General features: G+C 43.2%; 1 protein-coding gene and 1 long non-coding RNA gene across 2 annotated transcripts; one reads left to right on the forward strand and one right to left on the reverse strand.

The window, feature by feature from the left end:
• The first annotated feature begins 651 nt into the window (after window positions 1-651).
• Window positions 652-7734, forward strand: LOC142582035 (uncharacterized). Its single transcript, XR_012828366.1, has 4 exons — window positions 652-824; window positions 1901-2034; window positions 3626-3690; window positions 7660-7734. It is a non-coding gene; the product is annotated as an uncharacterized LOC142582035 (long non-coding RNA).
• Window positions 7735-9945: 2211 nt separating this feature from the next.
• LOC142583712 (uncharacterized) lies at window positions 9946-11346 on the reverse strand. The gene is made up of 3 exons (XM_075694200.1): window positions 11338-11346; window positions 11044-11130; window positions 9946-10986 (listed from the first exon to the last, which is right to left on the reverse strand). Exons 1-3 carry the CDS (start codon window positions 11344-11346, stop codon window positions 9946-9948), a joined length of 1137 nt encoding a protein of 378 aa, XP_075550315.1.
• Between the last annotated feature and the right edge of the window lie 11661 nt (window positions 11347-23007).

Here is a 23007-nt window from a genome sequence, read left to right on the forward strand (position 1 = left end):
GCTGTCATATCCGCTGCCCGCCGCGGCGACGTAAGTGTTGTGGGCCTCACCGCGAGCACATTTTTGTCGCTTGTTTCTGTTGTGTCGTGGTGCGTTGCAACATTTTCACAAGTTTGAAAAACTGCGACGCCACCTCCGCGGCTGCTGCATGGCACCCGTAGTGCTGCGCTAAGGTTTTAGAAAAGTGGCCGGGAACGACGAATATTTCCGTGCTAGTGCGCTTGAGAAGGGGCGAAAGTTGTTCGCTGCGAAATACGCTTACGACGTTGAGGAGACCCTGGAACGCTTTGATGGCGATTCACAAGTGGCGGCGAAATGCCACTCGCAAGTGCGTCAAGCTACGTACGACGTCAAAATTCAGGTACGTGCTTATATTCGTTAAGCTTTTTCTTATTTCACCATGACCGCGAAGTTTGGTGTCTTGCGTACTTTGACCAGCGTTTACGGACTTCATATCCTTATTAATTTTAAGTTTTGTGCGGTGTAGGGAAGCCTCACAAACTAAACAATTTCGAGCGCTGCTTATCTCGTGTACGCCTAGCGCAAATTTCGCTACGTCCGTGCGCGATAAGAATCACGTTTTCAGTTGTTTGACTAAAAAATCATATTTTTGCGTCGGCAGCTGTCATCGCAGCGGCGAATGCTGGGTGCGCAGTGCACGTGCAAGGCCGGCCTTGGTGGCGGTTGCAAACATGTAGCTGCCGTCGTCCTGTTTGTCAACGAGGCCGACGCGCCGTCTTCGACTGATCGCCCTCAAGGGTGGGGTCGGCCGTCCTCTAAGCCGGACACTTCTCGAAGGGAGTCCATCGAAGAGCTTTTTGGAGGTACACTGTCCACTTTGTCTTGCAAAGATGTGGCGTGGAGAACTACTGGTTCTCGGTGCAGCGGAAATTGAACGCCTTTTGGAAACATAATTTCATTTTCGTATTTATATGCCTGTTTTACAAGTCGACATTAACATGGTCAAAGTGGTGTCTAGCTGGTTTTGGGCATGCTGATGTTAAGCATATGTGGAAGGAAGCTATGTGCATGTGGAAGCTTGTGTATGTGTGTGGGTATGCAGGAAGGGGGGGGTCAGCAGCACTAAGCTGCTGGTCCTGTCGCTTGCGTAGGGACGCCCCTGCAATGACGATGCAACAGTGTCATATCTAATTAGCATGCATTTTCTGAGCATGGAGTCGGTATGTGTGTATGCCTAGCACAAGTTTGGCTATGTCTGTACTCAATCACAATCATGTTTTTATTGTTGCACTAAATACTGATCATGCTTTTGCACATGCAGCTGTCGTCACTGCAATTTCTTTGCTTTTAGTTTATTAAACATGTAGTTCACAGCTGTTATCTCTTGCAGAGTACAAGCCCCTGTATATTGGTGGCAAGTGCCCAAAAGAAGAACCACCATCCTATGTTCTGCACCATTTCCCCGACATAAGCTGTGTAATGAATTCAGCTTTGATAAGTGAGGAGCAAGGGCGAAATGAACGAGACGTGCAAGACGTCTTAGACGACCTTATTTCAAAAGCAGCACGCCATGCTGACGTATTATCTGTAGAAGAGGTGTTGATCTGGGAATGCAGTCTACCTCACTATACAGCAGGACAGTGTGCCTCACTCACTGCAATTGAGCAGCAATTTATTGCCACAAAAGTGGCATGTACAGGCTCCCAGGCAACCGTGACAGCTGCTGAAACTATAATGAAGGGAAAATGCCCCCGGTTTGTAACAAAGCACTGCACATTTCTGAAATTTCGCATTTTTTCCTTTTCTTACCTTTTCTGCTGCATGGGAACATGTAGTACACTATACTCTTTCTTGGTGCATGCATGGGTGCACGCTTTCAGAATGTGCTCTACGTTTTATTACTGGCCATGAAATTTAACTGATCCTTTTTGTGTTGCAGTTGGCACAAAGAAAGGTCGGTAAGGATATCCAGCTCCATTGCACACCGCATCCTGACTAGGCAAAAGGCCTTCGAGTCCCTGGCTGAGCAGCTGCAGAACTCCAAAACACCACTTGTTCCGGCGCTGATGTATGGTAGGCACCCTATTTTTTTTAGAAATGACTTGATGGACTTAAGACATGTAATAGAAATTAATAAATTTTGGTTTAAAGCAGCAGCCCTGAGCCAGTGACGGCACTAAGCACTGTAATCCACTGTAATATACCACTTTACATCACTTAGGAACACCTCAATCATGCAACTGAACAAATGTTTACATATGCACTGCTAAAGATTGGTCTTTGCTTAAATACTACTGCAACGTGGATCAGGTTATCAGTGACAGTAAAATTTGTAGCTCTGTGTTCCGTTAAGGGCATGACTGAGTAACAGTTCCTCTGGAAATGCACATTCTAACAAGGGAACATACAGCAAGGATTATGACAGCCGTAGATTCTTGTGCAGGCATTTGAACTTGAATGTCATGTGCCTACATACACCCTGTGAGCCTGTAAGCATCTAGGCAACCAACATATTGGTGTCTGTTGTATTCACACAGGAAGACGTAGGCTTCAAGAAATTGTTTTATTTTCCGTGCTGCATACTGGCAGCATGAAAGCAACAATTGATGATAGTGCAGTACACAAACAACAATATATATACACCAAGATACAGTCATACATGGAACATCATGGTGACATTCATTAGCCAGGTCATTGTCCTGAATACCAGCTAAGGAGGCATGCAATGTCACATTTCTCTGCTGGTGGGGCCGATTTGCCAGTGCACCACTAGGCATGTGGCGGCTGTAGTGAATTAAAAGAAATGTTCATTACTCGGTGTGCTAGAGGTTGAAGTGGCAGCAATGCTTGGGTTGGGGCTTGGATGTCCGTGTTAGCATGCCATCGTTTTACTGACAGAAACATAGTCTTGAGAAGCAGATATGGCCCTTTGGGCATGCGCAATACACAGTTTTTGCTAATTATTTTTCTTGTATATCTGACGCTGGCTTTGCATGTAGTGTTTGATTACCATGTCCGCGAGAGTGATTATGGCTGGCCTTGTGCGTGCACTGTACTCCACTGGGTTTTCATCAAATTTTGAGTTGTAAGCCAATGCTTGTGTATCATGTAGTATTCCTTGAATCCTGTCTGTATAATTGTATTTCACCTGGAATGAAAAGTAGCTGGGGTGTACTGGTAGGGCACTTGTTTCAGAGTTTTGCTAGTGTGTAGATGTGCTTAGTAGACGACAAAAGAAAGAATGAGATGCGCACAGCTGGTGTGTTACGCGTGTCTCGTCATCTCTTCTGTAATGTCTGGTAAGCACATGAACATGCACGATTGCAATTCTCAACTCGCCCAACTAGCTGTGTTGACCTGCTTGGCAGTCATGAGGTTCTTTGTTCGAGCCAACGAAAATTCATGAACCTTTTGTTCCTTTTCACTTCTGACACTTCCAAGTTTGATGTTACCAGGGGCCATGATGTAAAATGGATACACTAATAACTGCTTAGCACACTAAAAATGTTCAACACTGATACTGACAAGTGATTTATGGAAGGATTTCAGAGCAAAATCTATGATATCATTAATGAGCATGAGGCTCTCTAAGTATTTCTACATTGAACTCGTGCGATGGAAGCTTGTGCACATAGCATCTGCATTTTTTTCTACTTTTCTGAAGGTACTGCTATGGAACCAACAGCAAGGGCAACATTCGAGAAAAAAATTGGTGCCAAAGTGACCCAGGTTTGTAACTACATTCATCATCATCGTCACCAGCCTACTTTATGTCCGCAGCAGGCCGAAAGCCTCTCCCTGCGATCTCCAATTACCTCTGTCCCACGCCAACAGATTCCAACTAGCACTCGCAAATTTCCAAATTTCGTCGCACCACCTAGTCTTCTGCCATCCTCTACTGCACTTCCCTTCTCTTGGGACCTATTCTGTCACCCTAATGGTCCAACGGTTATCTAATCTGCGCATTAGATGACCTGCCCAGCACCATTTCTTTCTCTTAATGTCTATTAGAATATTGTCTATACCTATTTCCACTCTGATCTAAACCAATCTCTTTCTGTCTCTTAAAGTTATGCCTAGCATTCTTCATTGCATCGCTCTTTGCGCGGTGCTTAACTTGTTCTCAAGCTTCTTTGTCGGTCTCCATGTCTCTGCCCCATATGTCAGCACCGGTAAAATGTGCTGATTGTATACTTTTCTTTTCAGTGATAACAGTAAGCTCCCAGTCAAGAGCTCATGATGTCTGCTGTATGCGATCGAACCCATTTTTATTCTGTGAATTTCCTTCTCATGGTTAGGGTTCCCTGTGAATAGTTGACCTAGGCAAACATACTCCTTCACAGACTGTAGAGGCTGACTGGCGAACCTGAACTCTTGTTCCCTTGCTCGGCTGCCTATCTACAATTGCTCGTAGGTATAGCGGGGCGTGGTACTTGCGCAGATGACGGATGTTTGCACGCATGTGCGAGTAAGAGCGGTTGCAAGAGAGGAAATGTGGGGACTTTTGCTCCTTGAAAATGCGACTCTGCCTAGGCACTACGGAGGAGTTTCTTAGCACGTGTTTTATGTTTGTCCCTAGGCATGCCGGCAGAAGTTGCCGGGTGTGGTAGCGCTGAACTGGGCGTTGCAAATTGGTGGCTGGACGTAATTACATTTATTCAATCATCTTTTTTACTAATTGAAACAACGTGCCATTATTTCACATTACTGGCTGCACCTCCAGGACACCAAAGCGGCAACGAGGACATCAAAGCTGGAACCCAGACTGGTCTGTGGGTTGGGGCTCGCCGAATTATCCATGGGCCACCCTGCTTCCAGCTTTGATCCCCCCGCTACCCCTTGGGTGCCCTGGAGACCTGCGCCGCCTGCTTTATTGTAACCTCAGGTGCTCTTCTGAGGCCTCCGTTAGCCGGTTACATGTGCCCTCCTGGAGCAGTGCTTGTAAAAAATGCAATCTGTCGTCCCAACGAACAAACACCATGACTTATACAACACCAGTCAGAACCTTTCCCCTTCAGACACAGCGATCACCAAATGGGGCGTCCGTGTCCACTGCCTCACCGTGCCAGCAGCCAGCGGCAGAGCGTAAACAAACTGGACCACACTTCTTAATGCCGGCATGCCTAGGGGACAAACGCCTACAACACACGCTAAGAAACCTCCTCCGTAGTGCCTAGGCAGACTCACACATTCAAGGTGCAAAGGCCCCCAGATTTTCTCTCGCACCTGCTCATACTCGCGCCTGCGCAGAAACGTCCAGCACCACTGCAACTACTAGCACGAGCAACTACTAACGCTGTCCAGCTATTCATCATTATCTTTGTCTTCTATGTATTAACCTTAAACCCCACTCACACACTATCTTTTACGGTCCTTCCAGTTTTCCGGGACCCTTGCAGTCGATAGACACTTCATATTGAGAGCCGCCATTTTTCCAAGCATTATGTCTCCTCCATCTTTGATTAAATAGACTGTTATTTCATCTTCTCCTGCCGCTTTTCCCCATTTCATGCCTTGCAAGGCCCTTCTGACCTCATCTCTAGATATAGAGGAGTTTCTGTATACTGTTCAGTATTGTTTCGAATAGAGTACTCCTGGGTCTTCTGGGTACTGTACAGGTCAGTATAGAATCCTTACGCTGCTTTTATTATACCTTCGAGATTGCTGATGATATTACCCTGCTTATCTTTCAGTGCATACATCTTGGTCTGTGCTATGCCAAGTTTCTTTCTCACCGATTTCAGGCTGCGTCCATTTTTTACGGCTTCTTCAGTCTTTCTCACGTTATAATTTCAAATATCACTTATTTTCGTTTTGTTGATCAGTTTTGACAGTTCCATGAATTCTATCTGATCTCTTGAGTTGGACACTTTCATTCTTTGTCGTTTCTTTATTCTGTCCTTTGTTACTTGGGAGAACTTGCCTATTGGTTGCCTTGGTGCCTTGCCTCCCACTTCAATTCCTGCGTCTGACGCCAGCTTCGTTACGGTTTCATTCATTGCCTCTATGTCATCATCATCATCTCTGTTCTAAGGCAGCATATTTGTTTGCGAGTACCAGCCTAAATTTGTCTGCTCTTACCCTTCCTGCCTCTAAGTTGACCTGCTTTTTCTTGAGTGATTGTACTGTTTTTCTGTTCAATCTGAGGTGAATCCTAGCCCTCATTAACCTATGATTATTGCACTTTACCCTACCTATCACATCTACCTTCTGCAGTATGCTGGGATCGGCAGAAAGTATGAAATCAATTGCATTTCTTGTTTCACCATTACGGCTTTTCCAGGTCCACTTTCTGTTGCTACGTTTCCTGAAAAAGGTGTTCATCATTCTCAGCTTATTGCTTTCGGCGAAGTCTACCAGCATCTCTCCTCTAGCGTTTCTAGAATCGACGCCGTAGTTGCCAATTGCCTGCTCACCTGCCTGCTTTTCCCCCACTTTTGCATTGAAGTCACCCATTACTACTGTATACCGAGTCTGCACTTTTGTCATCGCTAATTCAACATCTTCATAAAACTGATCTACTTCCTCATCGTCGTGGCTGGATGCTGGAGTGTAGGCTTGTGCTGCCTTTAATCTATACCTCTACTGCTACTACTGCTACCCTCTTCATTAAAACTTCTTTCTGGGTGAGTTGGTGCATACTTGACATAAAAATTGTAACAGCGCCAATGCATGCATCCGCTAAGTAACAAGCGCTTGTGTCTCGTCCATTGTGGATGCATGTGTTGACACTGTTACAATTTTTATGTCAAGTGTGCTACCCTCTCGTTAATGCTGTAGAATTCGTCAGTGTTGCCCGCTATGTCCTTGTGGATTAGGAATCCTACCCCGTATTGCTTCTTATCAGGGAGACCTTTATAGCAGAGGACACGGCCGGTATTTAGAATGTATAAACCTCAACAGTTCTTCTAATTTTGCTAAGGCCGATAATATCCCAAACAATGTCCGATAGTTCCTCAGCTAGCCTCACTCGACAGAGTTCGGCTGTTAAAGGTTGACAGGGTCAGTTTCCATTGGCGGCCTGTTCGGACCTAGAGATTCTTAGCACCCTCTGCTGCGTTACAGGTCTGACCGCCGCCTTGGTCAGGTGCTCCGCAGCTGTTGGGGACTGAGGGCTATTAATTGTAGATATCATCAGGGAGGTTGTGGCCGAATACTGCACCAGGGAGGCCAATTGCTGTTCTGGTTGTAACTACGTTGTCACATAATGCATTTTAATATTGCACAACTAACTAATCTATCAGTTTACTAATACATACATCAAGTTGTTTTTTGTAGTGCTTTTATAGGAACTGCTAAGCGAGTTCGTAATAGATAAGGGCAAGTTTGAATTTCATCGACAAGTGCACGTTACTCAGCACAGCTGAAAGAATATACACTGCAAGAGTGGGTCATTAGTAGAGCTTGGCAGCGTTGCCCTTGTCTCTCTATCCCCCTCTCCACTATGCATTACTGGAATAAAAGTAAAACCGATTATTTTTCCCCTGAGCACATTTATAGATCAGCGTAATGCATTTTCATCGAAGTGCTTGTACACTGAGGCTGGCTCACACATACTGAAACTGTCACAGCCACTGCTGCACACACGGTGATTGCTACTGATATTTGAAAGCATGACTGTTGGACAAAACATATCGAATATGGTGTTCGTGCATGTTGTACATATTATTTGCTAACTTTACAAAATATGCTTTGCAGGTTGGCGTTGTGATTCACCCCTGTCAGCCATGGCTTTGTGCAAGTCCCGATGGGCTTTTCCAAAGAACCAGTGGTGTCGTTTTGCTTGAAATCAAGTGCCCCTACAGTCGTAAAGATGACATTATCATAGATCATTCTCTGTGCGAAAGCTACGTTAGCTATGTGACATATCATGATGGAATGCTTCAGTTGCCTCGCAGCCACCCATATTATTCACAGGTTCAGGTTGCCATGTATGTCACTAACACTACAGAATGTTTCTTTTTTGTTTATACAAGCAAGCAAGATATTACTATAGTTGTTGACAGAGATGAAGACTTTCTTGCTCGAAACATTCCTCGGTTGGAGACGTTTTATTATTCATACTACATTAAGCAGCTCATGCGTTAGACCAGATTCCTGCTTGCAGGAAGTAAGTTTGCTCTTAAAGGTTCATACAGCCGCTCAGCATATGAAATCAGATAACCCTGCTTATGGGATGATTCCCTATCCTAGTGGCTAAAACAAGCCATGTTTTTCTCATTAAATATGGAAATTTAGTTTTTAATCTATCACTAAAAGTCGCGAAAAATGACCTTTCGCGCACCACGTGGCACACACATGAAGCTGCATAAGAGCTCTGCCACGTGACCTTCTACTAGTGTACGCGGTTACTGGTCTTTTTATTAGTACTGAAATGCAGTATACTTTCTATTACACGTTTTTCCTGACTTACAGTGTGCAGATTTACAGATTACAGTGTGCAGAGTTGGCCCACTTGTGGCATAGTTGATGTCATATTGTATCTCTTAGGGGGGACCACAGAACTTCGGTTACTTGCATGCAAATTCGTCTGTGTACAAAAGCATCCATGTGTACCATTATGCATGCCTTTTTTACCTTGTAATACTCACAGATAATAGCGCCTGTGATTTTAAGGCAGGTAAAGCACAAATAAAAAACAGACAGCGGAAAGAATGATAAAATACATTGTGATTGCCATACATGCCTTACAAAACATGTTACTGTCTCGATCTTCCCCTGTACCAGCTAGCTTGGATACAGACCCTAGGTCTGTGTAATATAAAGGCTGATTTGTAAATTATGCTGCACTTATTAACAGCTCAATTACCTACAGTATGTTAGTATCAAGGTTTCACCTCCAGTGAATGACAAAGTGTTTTTCGATTTCTGTGCCAATTTAAAATTATAATTGCTACTTAAAACATGTACAGCATCCTTGTTTCTATCCATATAAATCATGGTCTTTTCCTTTGCACCATTTCATGACACATTCTTTGCACTTGTTGGCCCTTTAAGGAAGTTGCTAGTGCATTAAACACTGTTGAGCTACCTGATCGCAAAAGCTGGTTTTAGTCTGAAATCTTCCTCTGAAATTGCCTGGCTTTCAGGAACTTGCAAGTGAACAGCAATACTTTATTACCACCAATTTCTTTGCTTATTGTCGCTTTATAACTGCAACCTGAAAGACTGCATCAAAAAGATCCCGAACGTCTGCCATGGCTTTTACATGTCCATTCTGTCACTGAAGGAGTTGCTGTGATTCTTTAAGTTGTATCTGTAAGCTTGCACTGTATTTCCTTATTGAGAGCCTCTGCTGTTGCACAGTTAAGGCTAGTTCACAGTTGCAGTGTTTAAGCCATTTTTGATGCCTGTAGTGAATGTAGCCTTGAGGCCCATCCATTCAAGGCATCTATATCAGACCAGAGGTCTGATCACCATCGACGTGATCACGTCTCCTTTGATTTTAATTGATGTCTCCCATTTTTTTGTGTGTGTATGGTGGTTGAGAGCCACACCATAGCTTCTTAGATATGTTTGCAAATTTGTTCAGCCTAGTGCTGTCCCCTTGCTATACAATTTGTCATCCAAGTCTATAATTTCAGAGTCGCAGATAAAGCTGCTAGCTTTCCTGGTGACCTGGGCACTACTATGTTAGCTGGCTAAAATATCACTGCTACGAGCAGTTTCTTCAGTGTCATACTGCACTTAATGTTCTAAAAATAAAGCATAGTAATTTGTTTCTGTATGGTGCTTGCCTGCAAAACAGCAGTATTGTGTTTGCAAGCTAGGCACATAAGAATACACATGTTTACATGAATGGATTGGTCCGCTTTTTATTATTGCCAAAAATGATGAAAAACATACATGACCGGAATATTTTTAAAATCTCTGTGGGCAAGTTGGCCTTTAAATATTACAATTTTGTCACAGGTGGTAGCAGTGCTTATGCCAAAAATATGTTTGATACTCTGTGCTTGTGTATCACAGTGAAAATAAAGCACGTTACTTTGTGTTGCTTTGAATTATTGGACTTTGCAGATTTCCCAAAATGCAGCACATATGAAAAATCTCACTCATGGCAGGAATCAAACTGACAGGAATACGGTGCTCCAAAATTCCATGAGTTTTTATGCGCTGTATCACTCTCTCTACATGCACGCGCACTTGAGCAACATTGTATGTTTCTTGCAGTTCTGCAGGTGAGAAAGGCTGGTTGCCAGTTGAGAATGGTGGCATAATCAGTATGGCACTTTTACCTGCTACACCTGCTAGTATTCCAGGGAAACCTTTATCAGCAAGAATAACATCACGCTGACCAATTATTTCAAGGAATCCTGATTCCAGCACGATTTGTGTGCCTGAGCAACGCCCACCATAGGATTTGGACTTGAATACAATGAGGCCAGAGGGGGCAATCGCAACTAAAAATTTCAATGTAAAGCCACTTTTGTACGTAGAGTAGAGGACATGTTGTTGCCTCACCTCTGATGGTGTTTCTGTGCGCACCTCAGTGCAATCGACAATAAGTGTGCAGTCAGGATAGTTGACCTTAAAACACTCTGGACGTGTATCCCGTATCACTTGCATATGTGGCTTATATATCCACTTTCTTGTAGCACCCACAAGCGTGCCCAGAACTGTATGAAACGTTCGTGCCACTGTTGTTTCATGAATGCCAAAAATTACTGCAATTGCACTAAAAGGCACTCCGTGCTTCATTTTGAATAGAAATAATAAAAGTTTGTTCGGAAGGCTGACATCAGTACCCTTATCTCTCGTGTGAGGCAGGATACTTAACAGGAGGGAGAAAACACTGCCAGAAACGCCACAGAGGTCTCTCACTCCACCGGGTGTTAAGGAAACTGTGTCGAATCCCCCAAAAAAGCAAACCCTAGAGTCTGGTCCTGCGGCACGGTGCAATAGGCATGGCAAATTTCCTGCTGGTGTTGTGAAGCATGCTGTGGCTGATTCTTCTTTCTGGCACACTTTTTGCACTGTAAGGTCTAATGCCTCAATGTGCTCATCTTCAAAATTGTATTCAACCTGAAAGTCGCAAATGAGAGAGAATATGAATCGAGCTCCAGCAAACGGTGAACGTACCAGCTCCAGGCTACTGTGTCCATTTGGCGGTTCAAGGCATGACTGCTGCTGATACAAGCCTCCAGCCAAACTGTGAATGTCATTGACCTGTATAAATGGAAAAAGTCAATTAACTGCTGCTGATTGGAGCCTCCAACCAAACTGTGAGTGTCCTTGTCCTGTGTAAACGGAAAAAGTAAATTTTTCTATGATTTCTGAACCAAAATGCAACATTGTTTTCCACTTGCTCTCCTTTCACGTTGTTGTGATGGCTTCTGGCAATTCGTAGGTGATTTCGCACGTGCTCGAGCTCACTCTGCCCATCTGGTAAGAAAAAAAAACATAGAATCGGTGCACTTGTATGTACGGTTTTTAACGACATCCCCCACTGCATCAACGCGACATTAATGTGATAGGTTGATGAAGAAGACTTTTAAGATTAGTCGGAAGGCAACTCTTGGACTTTGAAAGCTAACTAACACCTCGTCAGCCGCTACAGCCTTTGTATCGTTGAAACCAATAAACTATGAAATGGAGTTTGGTGTCGCGATAGCCCGGAAATAAAACCGTCGGCTGCGTACAATTAAGCGACTGGGGTATGCGAACGTACCAAGCAGCAGTGGTGTATTGAGATGTCGAAGCGTACATGGAGGCTTTTACTACAAATAAACAGTTTGCATCGTTTCTACTGCAATGCAGAAATAGCCCAAGAAATGATGAAGGCGGCCGCGATCGTTCGTGGCCAGGGCGACATCTGATCGTCCGCGTTATCAATGGTGGATGACGAGTGGCATAAAACGAACAGTTTGGCCTTTGTGATTGTCAAACACCTGCACACTGGCACAGTAGCCGAACACAGCGCAAATTTCCAACCGCCTGACGGGCCCTTACGCGCGCGTCGTGCAAGTTCCGCTCCTCTCGGCAACCAGTTGACGGAGCGGCTTTCTCGAGGCGCGATCGCTCGATGCCTAATTTAACACAACCCACAACGATGACACGTAGTTTTGCTTTAAAAAACCTCACCGGTGGTAACGCTCTGTTGGTGCCGAAGGGTCGCATGGAACCGTGCAGCGGTATGCTGAAGGAAAAATTGTTGGCACGTAAGCGGGATGGTGCATGCAATTACTCTTTGCATTGCCGAAGAAGTGCCGGCTGCATATTCTGGTGTTCGCATTCGGCTGCCATGGCTTGCCGTCAGGTCTGTCGAACAAATTAAGCATATAAGTTCAAGCGTAGTCCCACCTGTTTAAGTGTCACGCTTTAAAATTCAGCACACTCACCCAGCACGTCGAACAGCTTGTATCCAACGTTGCCGCCGCTCTAACTCGTACGGCTTTGAAGGGAATGTGTAAAAAGACACGCTGCTATCATAGTCTTCTTGGTTGTGGCACTTAAAAACACAGCAATACCGCCGGCCTCGAAGTTTCTTTATCCGCGTTTCACCTATGGTTTCACTTTCATGCACCGCGGTGTCGTTGACGTTTGCTGCCATTTCTATTTGTTTGTATTACTGAAAACTTCCAGCCGCGTCCAAGAGGGCGGCGCTGCATGTTTGTCGAAACTCCAGTGCTGGTTCCCCATACTTGTGCGTGGCACTACAATATGGGGTAAACTCCATAGTGGCACGAAAGCATGAGAGAAACTCTATAGGTGCGTGTAGCACGATAGAATGAGAGAAACTCTATAGTTGTGTGTGGCACGAAAGAATGAGAGAAACGCTATAGTTGTGCTTGACAAGAAAAAATTAGAGATATTCTGTAGTTGTGCGTGAAACGAAAGTATGAAAGAAACAATATTGTTCTGCATGGCACAAAAAATGAGAGAAACTCTATAGTTGTGCGTGGCACGAAAGAACAAGAGAAACACTATTGTTGTGCGTGGCACAAAACAAATGAGAGAAACTCTACAGTTGTGCGTGGCACGAAAGAACGAGAGAAACGCTACATGTGCGTATAGCACAATTTAATGAGAGAAACTCTATAGTTACGTGTACAACGATAGAATGAGAGAACCTCTAGGGTTGCATGTAGCACAATAGAATGAGAGAAACACTATAGCTGTGCGTGGAACAATAGAATGGGGGAAAATCCATCGTTGTGCGTGACACGAAAGTTTGAGAGAAACTCTATAGTTGTGCGTGGCACGAAAGCATGACAAAAACTCTATAGTTGTACGTGGCACGAATCAATGAGCGAAGCTCTATAGTTGTGCGTGGCACGAGAGCATGAGGGAAACTCTATAGTTGTGCCTCGCACGAAAGAATGAGAGATACCCTACAGTTGTGCGTCGCACGAAAGCATTAGAGAAACTCTATAGTGGCGTGTAGCACGATAGAATGAGAAAAACTCTTTACTTGTGCGTGGAATGATAGAATGGGAAAAACTCCAAAGTTGTGCGTCGTACAAAAGAATGAGAGAAACTCTATAGTTGTGCGTGGAACGAAAGTATGAGAGACTCTATAATTGTGCGAGGCACGAAAGCATGAGAGAAACTCTATTGTTGCGCGTGGCACGAAACAGTGAGAGAAACTCTAGAGTTGCGCGTGGCACGAGTGAATGAGAGAAACTCTATAGTTGTGCATATCATGAAAGAATAAGAGAACCTCTGTAGTTGTGCGTGGCGCGAAAGAATGAGAGAAACTCTATAGTTGTGCTGGGTACGAAAGAAGGAGAGAAACTTTATAGTTGCGTGTAGCACGATTTAATGCGAGAATATCTATAGTTGTGCGTGACACGGAAGAATGAGAGAAACTGTATAGTTGCATTTCGCGCGAAAGAGTGAGAGAAACTTCATAGTTACGTGTACCACGATTGAATGAGAGAAACTCTATACTTCTGCGTGGCACAATAAAATGGGGTAAACACCATATTTGTGCGTCGTACAAAAGAATGAGAGAAACTCTACAGTTGTGCGTGGAACGAAAGCACGAGAGAAACTATATAGTTGTGTGTGGCACGAAAGAATGAGAGGAACGCTATAGTTGTGCTTGATACGAAAAAATTAGAGATATTATTTAGTTGTGCGTGAAACGAAAGCATGAGAGAAACAATATTGTTGTGCATGACACGAAAAAATGAGAGAAACTCTATAGTTGTGCGTGGCACGAAAGCAAGAGAAACACTATTGTTGTGTGTGGCACAAAAAAGATGCGGGAAACTCTACAGTTGTGCGTGGCACGAAAGAACGAGAGAAACTCAACATGTGCGTATAGCACAATTTAATGAGAGAAACTCTATAGTTACATGTACCACGATAGAATGTGAGAACCTCTAGGGTTGTATGTAGCACAATAGAATGAGAGAAACACTATAGTTGTGCGTGGAAGAATAGAATGGGGGAAAATCCATCGTTGTGCGTGACACGAAAGTTTGAGTGAAACTCTATAGTTGTGCGTGGCACGAAAACATGACAGAGACTCTATAGTTGCGCGTGGGATTAAAGAATGAGAGAAACTCTATATTTGCGTGTCGCACTATAGAAATAGAGAAACTCAATACTTGTGCGTGGCACGATAGAATGGGGTAAACTCCATAGTTGTGCGTCGTACAAAAGAATGAGAGAAAATCTATACTTGTGTGTGGAACGAAAGTAAGACAGAAACTCTATAGTTGTGCGAAACACGAAAGCATGAGAGAAACTCATTTGTGGCGCGTGGCACGAAAGAATGAGAGAAACTGTATAGTTGTGCTTGGCGTGAAAGAATGAGAGAAACTCTATAGTTATGCGGGGCAGGAAAGCATGAGAGAAGCTCTATAATTGTGCGCGGCACAAAAGAATGAGTCAAACTCTATAATAATGCGCGGAACGAAAGAATGAGAGAAACTCTATAGTTATGCGTGGAAAGAAAGCATGAAAGAAACTCTATAGTTGTACGTGGTGGAAATGAATGAGCGAAGCGCTATAGCTGTGCGTGGCACGAAAGCATGAGAGAAACTCTATAGTTGCGTGTAGCACGATAGAATGAGAGAAACTCTATATTTGTGCTTGGCACGAAAGAATGAGAGAAACTATAATTGCGTGTAGCACAATTTAATGAGAGAAACTATAGTTGTGCGTGGCACGGAAGAATACGAGAAACTCTATAGTTGCGTGCGGCAGGAAAGAGAGAGAGAAACTCTATAGTTACGTGTACCACGATAGAATGAGAGAACCTCTATACTTGTGCGTGGCACGATAGATTGGGGTAAACTCCATAGTTGTGCGTCGTACAAGAAATGAGAGAAACTCTATAGTTGTGTGTGGAACGAAAGCATAAGAGTAACTCTATAGTTGTACGTGGCACGAATGAACGAGAGAAGCTCTATAGTTGCATGTAGCACAATGGAATGAGAGAAACTCTGTGGTTGGGCATGGAACGATAGAATGGGGGTAACTCCATCGCTGTGGGTGACACGAAAGAATGATAGAAATCCTACAGTTGTGCGTGGCACGAAAGCATGAGAGAAACTCTATAGTTGTGTGTAGTACGATAGAATGAGAGAAACTCTATAGTTGTGGGTGGCACGAAAGAATGAGAGAAACGCTATATTTGTGGTTGACACGAAAAAATTAGAGATAGTCTGTAGTTGTGCGTGAAACGAAAGCATGAGAGAAACAATATTGTTGTGCATGGCACAAAATACGAGGGAAACTCTATAGTTGTGCGTGGCACGAAAGAACGAGAGAAACTCTATATGTGCGTATAGCAATATTTAATGAGACATACTCTATAGTTACGTGTACCACGATTGAATGAGAGAACCCCTAAGGTTGCATGTAGCACAATAGAATGAAAGAAACACTATAGTTGTGCGTGGAACAATAGAATGGGGGAAAATCCATCGTTGTGCGTGACACGAAAGTTTGAGAGAAACTCTATAGTGGTGCGTGGCACGAAAGCATGACAGAAACTCTATAGTTGCGCGTGGCATTAAAGAATGAGAGAAACTCTATATTTGCGTGTCGCACTACAGAAATAGAGAAACTCTATTATTGTGTGTGGCACGATAGAATGGGGTAAACTCCATAGTTGTGCGTCGTGCAAAAGAATGAGAGAAAATCTATACTTGTGCGTGGAACGAAAGTATGAGAGAAACTCTATAGTTGTGCGAAACACGAAAGCATGAGAGAAACTCATTTGTGGCGCGTGGCACGAAAGAATGAGAGAATCTGTACAGTTGTGCGTGGCACGAATGAATGAGAGAAACTCTATAGTTGTGCATATCACGAAAGAATGAGAGAAACTCTATAGTTGTGCGTGGCGCGAAAGAATGAGAGAAACTCTATAGTTGTGCGTGGAACGAAAGCATGAGAGAAGCTCTATAGTTATGCGGGGCAGGAAAGCATGAGAGAAGCTCTATAGTTGTGCGTGGCACAAAAGAATGAGACAAACTCTATAATAATGCGCGGAACTAAAGAATGAGAGAAACTCTATAATTATGCGTGGAAAGAAAGCATGAAAGAATCTCTATAATTGTACGTGGTGGAAATGAATGAGCGAAGCGCTATAACTGTGCGTGGCACGAAAGCATATTAGAAACTCTATAGTTGCGTGTAGCACGATAGAATGAGAGAAACTCTATATTTGTGATTGGCACGAAAGAATGAGAGAAACTCTATAATTGCGTGTAGCACAATTTAATGAGAGAAACTATAATTGTGCGTGGCACGGAAGAATCAGAGAAACTCTATAGTTGCGTGCGGCACGAAAGAGAGAGAGAAACTCTATAGTTACGTGTACCACGATAGAATGAGAGGACCTCTATACTTGTGCGTGGCACGATAGATTGGGGTAAACTCCAGAATTGTGCGTCGTACAAGAAATGAGAGAAACTCTATTGTTGTGTGAGGAACGAAAGCCTAAGAGAAACTCTATAGTTGTACGTGGCACGAATGAATGAGAGAAGCTCTATAGTTGCATGTAGCACAATGGAATGAGAGAAACTCTATGGTTGCGCATGGAACGATAGAAGGGGGTCAACTCCATTGCTGTGGGTGACACGAAAGAATGATAGAAACCCTACAGTTGTGCGTGGCACGAAAGCATGAGAGAAACTCTATAGTTTTGCATGGCACGAAAGCATGAGAGAAACTCTATAGTTGCGTGTAGCACGATAGAATGAGATAAACTCTATAGTTGTGTGTGGCATGAAAGAATGAGAGAAACGCTATAGTTGTGCTTGACACGAAAAAATTAGAGATACTCTGTAGTTGTGCGTGAAACGAAAGCATGAGAGAAACAATATTGTTGTGCATGGCACAAAAAATGAGAGAAACTCTATAGTTGTGCGTGGCACGAAAGAACAAGAGAAACACAATTGTTGTGTGTGGCACAAAAAAATGAGAGAAACCCTACAGTTGTGCGTGGCACGAAAGAACGAGAGAAACTCTACATGTGCGTATAGCACAATTTAATGAGAGAAACTCTATAGTTACATGTACCACGATAGAATGAGAGAACCTCTAGGGTTGTATGTAGCACGATAGAATGAGAGAAACACTATAGTTGTGCGTGGAACAATAGAATGGGGGAAAATCCATCGTTGTGCGTGACACGAAAGTTTCAGTGAAACTCTATAGTTGTGCGTGGCACGAAAGCATGACAGAAACTCAATAGTTGCGCGTGGCATTAAAGAATGAGAGAAACTCTATATTTGCATGTCGCACTATAGAAATAGAGAAACTCAATACTTGTGCGTGGCACGATAGAATGGGGTAAACTCCATAATTGTGCGTCGTACAAAAGAATGAGAGAAAATCTATACTTCTGCGTGGAACGAAAGTATGACAGAAACTCTATAGTTGCGTGTAGCACGATAGAATGAGAGAAACTCTATAATTGCGTGTAGCACAATTTAATGAGAGAAACTATAGTAGTGCGTGGCACGGAAGAATACGAGAAACTCTATAGTTGCGTGCGGCAGGAAAGAGAGAGAGAAACTCTATAGTTACGTGTACCACGATAGAATGAGAGAACCTCTATACTTGTGCGTGGCACGATAGATTGGGGTAAACTCCATAGTTGTGCGTCGTACAAGAAATGAGAGAAACTCTATAGTTGTGTGTGGAACGAAAGCATAAGAGTAACTCTATAGTTGTACGTGGCACGAATGAACAAGAGAAGCTCTATAGTTGCATGTAGCACAATGGAATGAGAGAAACTCTGTGGTTGGGCATAAAACGATAGAATGGGGGCAACTCCATCGCTGTGAGTGACACGAAAGAATGATAGAAATCCTACAGTTGTGCGTGGCACGAAAGCATGAGAGAAACTCTATAGTTGTGTGTAGCACGATAGAATGAGAGAAACTCTATAGTTGTGGGTGGCACGAAAGAATGAGAGAAACGCTATAGTTGTGCTTGACACGAAAAAATTAGAGATACTCTGTAGTTGTGCGTGAAACGAAAGCATGAGAGAAACAATATTGTTGTGCATGGCACAAAAAATGAGGGAAACTCTATAGTGGTGCGTGGCACGAAAGAACAAGAGAAACACTATTGTTGTGCGTGGCACAAAAAAATGAGAGAAACTCTACAGTTGTGCGTGGCACGAAAGAACGAGAGAAACTCTATATGTGCGTATAGCACAATTTAATGAGACATACTCTATAGTTACGTGTACCACGATAGAATGAGAGAACCGCTAAGGTTGCAGGTAGCACAATAGAATGAGAGAAACACTATAGTTGTGCGTGGACCAATAGAATGGGGGAAAATCCATCGTTGTGCGTGACACGAAAGTTTGAGAGAAACTCTATAGTTGTGCATATCACGAAAGAATAAGAGAAACTCTATACTTGTGCGTGGCGCGATAGAATTAGAAACTCTATAGTTGTGCGTTGAACGAAGGCATGAGAGAAACTCTATAGTTATGCGGGGCAGGAAAGCATGAGAGAAGCTCTATAGATGTGCGCGGCACAAAAGAATGAGACAAACTCTATAATAATGCGCGGAACGAAAGAATGAGAGAAACTCTATAGTTATGCGTGGAAAGAAAGCATGAAAGAATCTCTATAGTTGTACGTGGTGGAAATGAATGAGCGAAGCGCTATAGCTGTGCGTGGCACGAAAGGATGAGAGAAACTCTATAGTTGTGCTTGGCACGAAAGAATGACAGATACCCGGCAAATGTGTGCGGCACGAAAGCATATTAGAAACTCTATAGTTGCGTGTAGCACGATAGAATGAGATAAACTCTATATTTGTGCTTGGCACGAAAGAATGAGAGAAACTCTATAATTGCGTGTAGCACAATTTAATGAGAGAAACTATAATTGTGCGTGGCACGGAAGAATAAGAGAAACTCTATAGTTGCGTGCGGCACGAAAGAGAGAGAGAAACTCTATAGTTACGTGTACGACGATAGAATGAGAGGACCTCTACACTTGTGCGTGGCACGATAGATTGGGGTAAACTCCATAGTTGTGCATCGAACAAGAAATGAGAGCAACTCTATAGTTGTGTGTGGAACGAAAGCATAAGAGAAACTCTATAGTTGTACGTGGCACGAATGAATGAGAGAAGCTCTATAGTTGCATGTAGCACAATGGAATGAGAGAAACTCTATGGTTGCGCATGGAACGATAGAAGAGGGTCAACTCCATTGCTGTGGGTGACAAGAAAGAATGATAGAAACCCTACAGTTGTGCGTGGCACGAAAGCATGAGAGAAACTCTATAGTTTTGCATGGCACGAAAGCATGAGAGAAACTCTATAGTTGCGTGTAGCACGATAGAATGAGAGAAACTCTATAGTTGTGTGTGGCATGAAAGAATGAGAGAAACGCTATAGTTGTGCTTGACACGAAAAAATTAGAGATACTCTGTAGTTGTGCGTGAAACGAAAGCATGAGAGAAACAATATTGTTGTGCATGGCACAAAAAAATGAGAGAAACTCTATAATTGTGCGTGGCACGAAAGAACGAGAGACACACAATTGTTGTGTGTGGCACAAAAAATGTGAGAAACCCTACAGTTGTGCGTGGCACGAAAGAACGAGAGAAACTCTACATGTGCGTATAGCACAATTTAATGAGAGAAACTCTATAGTTACATGTACCACGATAGAATGAGAGAACCTCTAGGGTTGTATGTAGCACAATAGAATGAGAGAAACACTATAGTTGTGCGTGGAAAAATAGAATGGGGGAAAATCCATCGTTGTGCGTGACACGAAAGTTTCAGTGAAACTCTAGAGTTGTGCGTGGCTCGAAAGCATGACAGAAACTCTATAGTTGCGCGTGGCATTAAAGAATGAAAGAAACTATATATTTGCATGTCGCACTATAGAAATAGAGAAACTCAATACTTGTGCGTGGCACGATAGAATGGGGTAAACTCCATAGTTGTGCGTCGTACAAAAGAATGAGAGAAAATCTATACTTGTGCGTGGAACGAAAGTATGACAGAAACTCTATAGTTGTGCGAAACACGAAAGCATGAGAGAAACTCATTTGTGGCGCGTGGCACGAAAGAATGAGTGAAGCTGTATAGTTGTGCGTGGCACGAATGAATGAGAGAAACTCTATAGTTGTGCATATCACGAAAGAATAAGAGAAACTCTATAGTTGTGCTTGGCGCGAAAGAATGAGAGGAACTCTATAGTTGTGCTTGGCACGAAATGATAGAAACTTTATAGTTCCGTGTAGCACGATTTAATGCGAGAACATCTTTAGTTGTGCGTGGCACGGAAGAATGATAGAAGCTCTATAGTTGCGTTTGGCACGAAAGAGTGAGAGAAACTACATAGTTACGTGTACCACGATTGAATGAGAGAAACTCTATACTTGTGCGTGGCACAAGAAAATGGGGTAAACTCCATAATTGTGCGTCGTACAAAAGAATGAGAGAACCTCTATAGTTGTGCGTGGCACGAGAGCATGAGAGAAACTCTATATTTGTGCCTGGCACGAAAAAATGAGAGATACCGTACAGTTGTGCGTGGCACGAATGTATGAGAGAAACTCTATAGTTTCGTGTAGCACGATAGAGTCAGAGAAACTCTATATTTGTGCGTGGCACGAGAGAATGGGGTAAACTATATAGTTGTGGGTCGTACAAAAGAATGGGAGAAACTCTATAGTTGTGCGAGGAACGAAAGCATGAGAGGAACTCTATAGTTATGCGGGGCAGGAATACATGAGAGAAGCTCTATAGTTGCGTGTAGCACGATAGAATGAGAGAAACTCTATATTTGTGCTTGGCACGAAAGAATGAGAGAAACTATTTGCGTGTAGCACAATTTAATGAGAGAAACTGTAGTTGCGCGTGGCACGGAAGAATACTAGAAACTCTATAGTTGCGTGCGGCACGAAAGAGAGAGAGAGAAACTCTATAGTTACGTGTAGCACGATAGAATAAGAGTACCTGTATACTTGTGCGTGGCACAATACAATGGGGTAAACTCCATAGTTGTGCGTCGCACAAAAGTTTGAGAGAAACTCTATAGTAGTGCGTGGAACGAAAGCATGAGAGAAACTATATAGTTGTACGTGGCACGAATGAATGAGGGAAGATCTATAGTTGTGCGTGGCCCGAGAGCATGAGGGAAACTCTATAGTTGTGCCTGCCATGAAAGAATGAGAGATACCCTACAGTTGTGCCTGGCACAAATGATTGAGAGAAACTCTATAGTTGTGCATATCACGAAAGAATAAGGGAAACTCTATAGTTGTGCCTGGCGCGACAGAATGAGAGAAACTCTATAGTTGAGCTTGGCACGAAAGAATGAGAGAAACCTTATAGTTGCGTGTAGCACGATTTAATGCGAGAATATATATAGTTGTGCGTGGCACGGAAGAATGAGAGAAACTCTATAGTTGCGTTTGGCACGAAAGAGTGAGAGAAACTCCATAGTTACGTGTACCACGATAGAATGAGAGAAACTCTATACTTGTGCGTGGCACAATAAAATGGGGTAAACTCCATAGTTGTGCGTTGTACAAAAGAATGAGCGAAGCTCTGTAGTTGTGCGTGGAACGGAAGCATGAAAGAAACTCTGCAGTTGTACGTGGCACGAATGAATGAGGGAAGCTCTATAGTTGATCGTGGCACGAGAGCATGAGAGAAACTCTATAGTTGTGCCTGGCATGAAAGAATGAGACATACTCTACAGTTGTGCATGGCACGAAAGCATTAGAGAAATTCTATAGTGACGTGTAGCACGATAGAATGAGAAAAACTGTTTACTTCTGTGTGGAATGATAGAATGTGAAAAACTCCGTAGTTGTACGTCGTACAAAAGAATGACAGAAACTCTATAGTTGTTTGTGGAACGAAAGTATGAGAGCATATCTATAGTTGTGTGTGTCACGAAAGAATGAGAGAAACTCTTTAGTTGTGTTTGGCACGAAAAAGTGAGAGAAACTCTATAGTCACGTGTACCGCGATAGAATGAGAGAAATTCCATACTTGTGCATGGCACAATAAAATGGGGTCTACTCCATAGTAGTGCGCCGTACAAAAGAATGAGACAAACACTATAGTTTTGCGTGGCACGAGAGCATGAGAGAAACTCTATAGTTTTGCCTGGCATGAAAGAATGAGAGATACCCTACAATTGTGCGTGGCACGAAAGCATGAGAGAAACTCTATAGTGGCGTGTAGCACGATAGAATGAGAGAAACTCTATACTTGTGCGGGGCACGATAGAATGGTAAAAACTCCATAGTTATACGTCGTACAAAAGAATGACAGAAGCTCTATAGTTGTGCGTGGAACGAAAGCATGAGAGAAATTCTATTGCTGCGCGTGGCGCGAAAGCATGAGAGAAACTCTATTGTTGCGCATGGCACGAAAGAATGAGAGAAACTCTATAGTTGTGCGTGGCACGAATGAATGAAACCCTATAGTTGTGCATATCACGAAAGAATAAGAGAAACTCTATAGTTGTGTGTGGCGCGAAAGAATGAGGGAAACTCTATAGTTGTGCTTGGCACGAAAGAATGAGAGAAACTTTATAGTTGCGTGTAGCACGATTTAATGCGAGAATATCTATAGTTCTGCGTG

Source organism: Dermacentor variabilis, chromosome 5, assembly GCF_050947875.1.
Source record: "Dermacentor variabilis isolate Ectoservices chromosome 5, ASM5094787v1, whole genome shotgun sequence".
NCBI classification, from domain to species: Eukaryota; Metazoa; Arthropoda; class Arachnida; order Ixodida; family Ixodidae; genus Dermacentor; species Dermacentor variabilis.